Source organism: Trichosurus vulpecula, chromosome 2, assembly GCF_011100635.1.
Source record: "Trichosurus vulpecula isolate mTriVul1 chromosome 2, mTriVul1.pri, whole genome shotgun sequence".
Lineage (NCBI taxonomy): Eukaryota > Metazoa > Chordata > Mammalia > Diprotodontia > Phalangeridae > Trichosurus > Trichosurus vulpecula.
In genome coordinates, this window is record NC_050574.1 from 85,551,226 (window position 1) to 85,560,226 (window position 9,001).

The 9,001-nt window shown below is 35.3% G+C and overlaps 1 protein-coding gene across 1 annotated transcript; it reads right to left on the bottom strand.

The window, feature by feature from the left end:
* Nucleotides 1–2,624: 2,624 nt before the first annotated feature.
* Nucleotides 2,625–3,566, bottom strand: LOC118836584 (olfactory receptor 52K2-like). The gene has a single exon (XM_036743829.1). The coding sequence runs from the start codon at nucleotides 3,558–3,560 to the stop codon at nucleotides 2,625–2,627; it is 936 nt and encodes a 311-aa protein (XP_036599724.1). The 5' UTR covers nucleotides 3,561–3,566.
* Nucleotides 3,567–9,001: the final 5,435 nt, after the last annotated feature.

A 9,001-nucleotide genomic window follows, 5' to 3' on the forward strand; every position in this document is an offset into this window, starting at 1 on the left:
GCTGCATTAGCAATAACATATAAGAACACATCTTACATAATATATAGCACATGGCATCAAATAGAAGATTTACTATTATCAATCTATACACATGCAACTGGCAGAAATATATGTTCATATTATGTGAATATGTAAGGCATTATCATATGCATCAATGAAACACATATAGCAGAGAAGAATAAAATACATAGCATCACACTTTGCAGTTACATATAAAGTACAAATTACATTTATTCAAAAAAAGGGTGGGGGGAGGCCCTACTGACTTCTTCTGTAATCTTATTACTCATGACACCTTAAGCATCATGAGTAAACCTTGTCATTTGCTAAATAGTCCTTATGCTTTTGTAGTAACCTAATATCTATTATGAAAACACATAATTTGGTGTTTTCATACCTTCTGGCCTATAATCCTAGTCTTAATTGGAGCAGCTAGGTGGCATAGTGTTTAAAGTGCTGGGCCTGGAGAAAGGAAGGCTGGAGTTCAAATTTGGCCTTAGATAGGCCAAACTTACTTAGGGTTGCTAAGTAAGTTACTTATCTTTTGTTTGTTTGTTTTGTTTTGTTTTTATAAAATGAAGAAAACAATATCAGCTCCATTTCAGGGTTATTGTGAGGATAAAATGAGATAATATCTATGAAGCCTTTAGCACATACACATACATACACACCTGTATGTGTATAGATAGATAGGTAGATAGATAGATAGATAGATAGATAGATAGATAGATAGATAGATAGATAGATATGTGTGAAATACAGTTAATATATAATATATACACATACATCATATATACACATATAATGTATATTACATATACTATAGAAATAGGAGACTATGGACATGGAACACTGAATATATATGTGTATTTGCATGTACACATGTAGATGTATATAATATATGTGTATGTGTGTGTGTGTATATATACAGGTATATGCATTTATCTATCTCTATCTATCCATATCCATAGCGTTGGTGTTCTTATACTGTTGTTCTGTCATGTCGTATGCTATGTGACCCCATGATCTTTGTACGTGGGGTTTTCTTGACAAAGCTAAGCTAGTAGAGCGGTTTGCCATTCCCTTCTCCTTTTTTCCCATTCTACCTACGAGGAACTAAGGAAAATAGGGGTTAAGTGACTTGCCCAAAGTCACACAGTTAGTAAGTATCTGAAACTGGATTTGAATTTGGGTCTTCCTGATTCTAGGCCTGGTGCTATATCCATGGCACCATTTAGTTTCCCTGCTTATAAAAAATATAACATATGTTATTATATATATGTATACATACATATATATGAGGGAGTAAAAATCATTTAAAAAATTATGATAAATGCTTATTCATTTTCTCTTTACCCCCTAATACAGAGCTTGCTCATGGCTCAGGGCAGTACTCACTCTTTCTACTTTTGCTCTAGTGTCATAGAAGAATAATCAAAGCTATTAGTCATTAACTCCAGATTTTATCCCAACTAAACTATTCACCAAGAAAGGGGCTATCTCTGGGTTTATCACCACCCTCTTTGAACAAAAGTTGTGCTGAATTCCTAGACATACACTCAATACCAACATGTACTGATATTCTCATCGAACACCATCTGTATCCACAATTTGTGAGTTAATCAGAAAATGTTTATTTAGTGCTTACTATGTACTAGTCATTGTGGGAAGTGCTGTACATAAAAATACAAACGGCAAGAAAAAAATCCCTGAAAAGAAGGAGCTTACATTCTAATGAAGAAAGACAATGCATTAAGACATGTCCCTGACCCATGGACATGGTAACAAAAAGCTTGAATTCTGCCTGGAGAAGAATGATTCATTGCCTACCTCTAATAGCTCATTATCACATGATGAATTTCCTCTTTACACTTGCACTTATTTCCACAATTATGTTTAAATTAATATAATTGCTTTATTTACAACAGCTCTATGAAGTAGGGAAAATTCAAATTATTGCTCTCATTTTGCAGATGAGGAAACTGGGGTTCAGAGAAATTAAGTAACACATACTAACTAGTGGAGCCTGCCTTCAAATCTAGAGGTTTGAACCATCCTTTCCACTGCACAAGATGATCTCCCCATACACATGTGTATGTTATTTCTGAAACAGCTTAGAACTTCAGCTTTGTAAGAGCAAGACATGACCCATGTGTCATCAGCCTTTGCCACTGAAGAAAAGAGAAGAATAGTGACACTGAAAAGGTGATACGAATGGGCAGAAATCAGGGCCTACCAGGCAGGAACTGTCCTTTGTCATTTAGGTACTCACAAGATGTATAGGATCATCAGATCTTTGCCTCACAGTTGTTTCTCTTCTTTCATCATACTGCAGAGCTCAGCATATGGAACTCAAAGGCTTTACATTCCATGAGGGACCAAAGGTATGGGGATATTAGATATCTTTCTTACAGACCCAGTTCACCTTGGATTCCACCAGTTACTAACCATGATCAGTGTCTGAGAACCTTTGGATCCTATATGTTTTGGTGGAGATTTCACCCTGAAATTCTATAATCTTTAATTGTCTTAAGGAAGACACTGAATTCCAGTGAATGTGTTGTTTTGTGTTTTAAACAGATTATCCACTTAACAAAATCACTTCTCTTTAAAGTTCAAGTCATTTAGTCCATAAAAATTTTGAGGAACCTCTCCCGGATTCTTTTGGTTTTAACACCATAAATGATAGGATTCACCATGGGTGGGATAAGAAGGTAGATGTTGGCCACAAAAATATGGATATGGGGAGCAATATTATGACCAAACCTATGTGTGAGGAAGGAGAAGAAGGCAGGAGTATAAAAAGTCAAAATGACCCACACATGGGAGCCACAGGTGCCCAGAGTCTTCAGTCTAGCTTCCTTGGAGGGTAGGCAAAATACAGTACGGAGAATAAGGATGTAGGAACAGATAATCAGTATGAAGTCCAGTCCTGCAGTAAGGAAAGCAACAAAGAGGCTGTAGGCTCTGTGGAGCTTTGTTTGGGCACAGGAAAGCTTGATCAGTGCCATGAATTCACAGTAAGTGTGGGAGATGATGTTGGTCTTACAATAGGGAAGCCATCGAAGCATAAAAGGATGAGGACTCAGCATAATAACTCCCCGAATGACAATGGCCAAACCTAGGCTCCTGATAACTCTATTGGTCAGAATAGCTGAATGTCTAAGGGGGTTACAGATGGCCACATAGCGGTCAAATGCCATGGCCAAACAGAAGCCAGACTCCATAGTGGTCAGGGAGTGTATAAGAAATATCTGTGTGAGACAAGCTTCAAGATATATCTCCCTGTCATCAAACCAGAAGAGACTGAGGATTTTGGGCAGTGTGGTGGTGGTGATCATCAAGTCTGCCACTGAAAGCATAGAGAGGAATAGGTACATGGGCTCATGCAGGCTAGGATCATTCTTGATGATGACCAGAAGGGTGCAGTTCCCCAGGATGGCCAACATATACACAAGACAGAAAGGGATAGATATCCAAATCTGAATGTTTTCCAGTCCTGGAATTCCAAGGAGCAGAAAGGTTTTGGGATGCAGATTGGTAAAGTTGAATGCTGACATCACGTGGATATTTTATCTTTATCACCTATATGGCACCAAAGGTTATCAGTTTTCTAAATAAATTGAAAATTAATCCATTTTAATTTATATCAGATAAGAATGATTGTTTATTTTTTCAAATTTTATATATATTGTAAAGTATGCATATATATAGTATAGTGATTCAGCAATATATGCATATAATTTTTAATTAGAACATATGAGTGTTCTCAACATTTTTACTATTTGAGTGCATGATCAAAAAGAATGTTTAGAGAGTAATGATATATAATTGAAAGTGTGCCCTGGAAGAAATTTTTAATTATCTATTTCAAATATCTCATTTAAGGACTGGAAATGCATTGCTGATTTTATCTAGTATGTCTTACTGCCCTGCCCTGAAGGAAGAGGATTGGTGAACTCACTCTTGAAAATATCAATCCACCCATAAGGGAAACCCTTCCTGCCATGCTCATTCCATTCTGCTTTCAGGAAGAAGTCTGTACACCTGTTGCCTACCCTGATCTCTAATTCAGCCACACTGGTATTCCTGTTTTTCCTATTCCACCCCCATTCACATGTACACATACATGAACTACAGAGCCTTCTTCATGTCCTAACCACTTCATCTTCAATTGGAATGACTTTGCTGTTCTGACCAGTCCACCACAGGGAAGAGCATGCCTTCTTGACTATCCTACCCTAGAGTAATGCCCCAATCACTTGTAATTCTTTCTCTCAACTGGGCTATTTTAATGATCTCCTACTTGATTTACCTGCCTCAAATATCTCTCCACTTCAATCCATCTCTCACACAGCTATCAAAGCCTTCCTAAAGCTTGGGTCTGAGTATGTCACTGCTGTAATTAATGAAGTCCAGTGGATTGCTATTATCTCCAGGGTAAAACATAGTCTCTTGTTTCTCCCATTCATGTCTAGAATATTGTCCTCTTTCTCTCTGCCACTTACATTCCTTTACATTTTTCAAGACGTGATTCAAACACTTTCTTTAGCCTCTCCCTAGCATCTCCTTTCCTCATGTACAAAATGAAGAGACTAGACTAGATGGCCTATGAAGTGGTTTTTTTGTGCTCTAGAGTTATCATTTTATTGCACTACTATGACCCATTTTTCACCCAGATGCCAGAAAATGAGAGGAGATATAATTGTGCCTTGACTGGAAGACCTGTTTAAGTTGATGAGCAGCTTGCCTTGTCTAGCCCTATTCTTAGAAGTAAATCCCCAAATACTTATACCCATTTTGAAGACTTGTATTTTCAGGGATTGCCTTTTGAATATGAAGATGTCTCATATTGTGGCCTGAAACTCAAATTTGTAGAGGGCGATAATTTTCATTTTCTAATTGACGACAAGCATATTAAGTTATGAATCCATAGTATAGAGCAAAAGGTCTTTTTTTTAATGTCATCTATCTCTTTGGCAATTTAGTGAAGCCTATATACCCTTTCTCAGAATAATGTTTACAAATAATTGAATGAAATGATAAATTACAATTAAACATTAAAGAAAATAAAAAATAGTTTCCCATCTAAATTCATACTTTTTGTTAAGGGATCCATAAACCCTGGGTTAAGAATCCTTAATATAGAAAAAGTACCCCCTAATGATCAACTAACCTTCACCTGCCTTCACATTCTCATTGTCAACTTCAAAATGGATTCCAGAGATCTTTAAAAAGTTTATTGAGCCAGCCTTTTTAACCTGTTCATCTTGAACAACTTCCATTTTTATCCTAACTTTAGTCCCTATTTTTGCTACCTGATCTCAGAAGATCAACTCAGAATATTAGAATCAATAATCTCAGTATGTTTTCCCTGGGAAAAAGTATCTCTTTTACTGGTCTCTTCCATAGGGAATTAAACAAACCCATTTCTCTCATTTCAGATACTTTTGCAGCCTCCATATAATCTGTCAGTTCTTGTAACAAATGTAACCTTTTGCCAGCCTCATCATCCCAGACTTCTACATAAACACCTTACCTTTACACATCTTACTGTTGTACCACAGCCTTGGCTATGCGTGAAGTAAAGAGCATTTTATATTGAAAAGATCCTTTCTTTCTCCCTTTCCTAGGGTACTCAATGTTTGTGAGAAAAGTCTCCAAAGATATTATCTCTAAGGGCTATTGGGAGCAACCATGAAAATAATGCCCTCCTGGGACCCTAAAAGGTCTCAGCACAGCTGGATGATCCCCTAAGAACCCAGGAGAAGGTAATCCACTGTTCTTGGTCCTTGACAATCAGGCAGAGAGACCTTTCAGAAGATGGAATTCCAGTGTTTTCACAATTGGACTAGGATTGAATGAAATACAAAGTTTGTGTGTATGATAAATGTAGATCTATTATTATCCCCAAAATTCCTATATCAAAACAGAGCAAGTAATCAGTAATCCCTCAGACACTTATAAGCCATGTGATTTGGGGCAAGTAACTTAACCACTCTGTCCCAGTTTCCTCATCTGTAAAATTAGCATCATGTTTCTATTTACCTCAAAAGATTGTTTTAAGGCTCACGTGAAATAATATATGATAAGCTTTTCTCAAAAATCTTAAAATGTCCCCCTCCCAAATCTGTTGTATACAAGAAATGCATAAAAATAAGGCCACATATACAGAATGAAAATTAGAAGCTAGATAAAAAAATTTTCTTATGTATCAGGTGATTTCTGAAAAAGTAGGTATTGCAAACTTGCTATCAGATAAAAGCAAAAAAAAATTATCATAAGATGTAAGTAGGAAAACTAAATTGATCTTAAGTAATAGACAATAAATACATATATGTGCATATTCACATAATATTGTTCATAATGCAACAAATGGCATATCATCTAAATTTATTTGGGCAAATTTTGAATGAATTGCAAAAAGAAAATTGCAACACAATAATTGTGATAGATTTCTTTTTTAGATATAGTAAGTCGAACAGAAATATTAAGAAAAAAGTAAAAATGTTAAACTGAACAAACTATTGAAGGATTTAGAGCCAAAAGGAAACAAAATAAATTGTGAATATTTCTCAGCCCTATATGGTATCTTTATTAAAATAGAACCATCCTATATAACAAATGCAATTTAAAACAAGATATGAATAAAAAAAATCTACATAACTAATACATTGAGAAATTTTGAAAATACTATATCCCATGATTTAGTCTCTATTTAAAAGTCATGTACTTTGTTTGCTATTCCTTGCTCTTACTAAAAATAGTGCTTTGACCAGAGCTGAATAGAAATTTTGACTTTCAGTACAAAGCTTAAGATAAGCATAAAATGTTAAGCAAGAAAGAGAAATCATAAGAGTTTCAATAAAGTTAAACTGTTTATATTTCTATGTGGGAAAATAATACTTGTAACTGATAAAAATTTCCTCATTACTAGATCATTTAGAAGGGAGTAAACATAAAAGGTTTTGTGAGTTGAATGTGATAGGATGATTATAAAAAAATAAAATTAAGACATGAGAAAAGAATGTATTGGGAGGAGAGAGGGAGCAGTAGCAGAGGATAAATTATTTCACATAAAAGATGCATTAAAGAACTTTTGCAGTGGAGGGGAAGATGTGAGAGGTGGGAGGGGAGTGAAAGAACCTTACTCTCATTGGAATTGGCTCCAAAATGAAATGGCATACACGCTAAGTTGCTTATAGAAATTTATCTTACCCTACAAGAAAGAAGAAGGTGAGGGGCATAGGACAAGGTAAGGGAGGGCAGATTGCGGGAGGTAAAACACAGAAGCAAAACATTTTGAGGATGGACAGGGTGAAAGGTGATAGAGAAAGTAGGATAAATGGAGGAGGGACAGGATGGAAGGAAATACATAATAATCATAACTAAAAAAATTACACCAAGTTTCTTTAATAAAGACCTTACTTCTTAAATACATAGAAAACTGAGTTCAAATTTATAAAAAAAAATAAGAGCCATTCTTCAATTGATATGAACAGGCAGTATAAAAAAATAAAGTTATCTACAATCACATGAAAAAATCCTCCAAATTACTATGCATTAAAGAAATGTAAATTAAAATAACTATGAGCTAGCACCCCACACCTATCAAATTAGATAATATAACAGAAAAAGGAAAATGACAAATGTTGGAGTAGAGGTGGGAAAATTGAGACATGAATGAATTGTTCGTGAAATTGTATTTAACCATTCTGTAGAGCAATTTGGAACTATACCCAAGGGGTTATAAAACCATGCATATACTTTAACCAAGAAATACCATTACTAGGTCTGTATCATCTTGAAACAGATTTAAGGAAAAGAAAAAACAGAAAAAAAGACCTATAGTTACAAAAAATATTTATAGCACCTTTTTTAATAATGGCAATGAATTGGAAATGGAGGGGTTGTCCATCAATTGGGGAATGGCTGAACAATTTGTAGCATATGATCATGATGGAATACTATTATGCTATAAGAGATGACAAGCAGGATACTCTCAGAAAAACCTGGAAAGTCTTTTATGATTGATGCAAAGTGAAATGAGCAGAAATAGCAGAGAGCACCATACATAGTAATGGCAATATAGTAAGGTGATCAACTGTGAATGACTTAGCTATTCTCAGTAGTACAATAATCTAAGACAATTCTGAAGGATTTATGATGAAAAAAATGCTATTCATCTACAAAGAAAGAACTGATGGAGTATGAATGCAAATTGAGGCATTTTCTTTCTTTATTTTTCTTGGGTTTGTTTGTGTTTTTTTTTTTCACAGCTAATGTTATCTCTTTTGCTGCCTGATCGTTGTCATCGTGAGTTGCACGCACACTCCCGAGTAGGACCTGTCCCAGTTAGCTTTGCCTTCCTGCCACAGCATACCCACACGGCTGAAGCTTACCTAGGACAACCTAAAGGAACTTATCTACAAGCTACTGGCTTGTAACTGGCTACAATTTTTGAGAATTCTAATGTCCAAGGACTTTTGCCCCTGGTCTTCCTGAAGATCTTTATCACTTGCTCAGGAAAGCTATTGCTCTTCAAAAGCATCATGGGAGAAACAGAAAGGATAAAGATTCTAAATTCTGACTGATTCTGAATGAGAGCTGAATTCATCAGGTAGTTTGATACTGCAAGACCAAGAAAGTGCTTCCACCGAGTTGGAAATATAAATCATCCATTGCCTCTGTTCTGGTTGCACAAATTTTGGTTTATGTACTAAAATAATAAAGTCACATGTAACTGAAAAAAATGACTAATGTAGAAATATGTTTTGCAGGGTTGCACCTGTGTAACCTATATTAATTGCTTGCTTTCTCAATGAGGGGGTAGGGAGGTGTTAAAAAAACCCACCAAATTTAAAATTGCTTTTACATGTAATTTTGGGAAAAAAATAAAAGATTAAAACATAAAACAAAAAAGTAGTGCTTTGACTACTTCAGTTTGATAAGGCATTTTTGCAATTATTTTTTTATTTTTATTTTTTTTTTGCTTTTTGCC

Bases quoted from the DNA above. Each gene is read 5' to 3' on its own strand.
- LOC118836584 (XM_036743829.1), bottom strand. From the start codon at position 3,560: ATGTCAGCATTCAACTTTACCAATCTGCATCCCAAAACCTTTCTGCTC.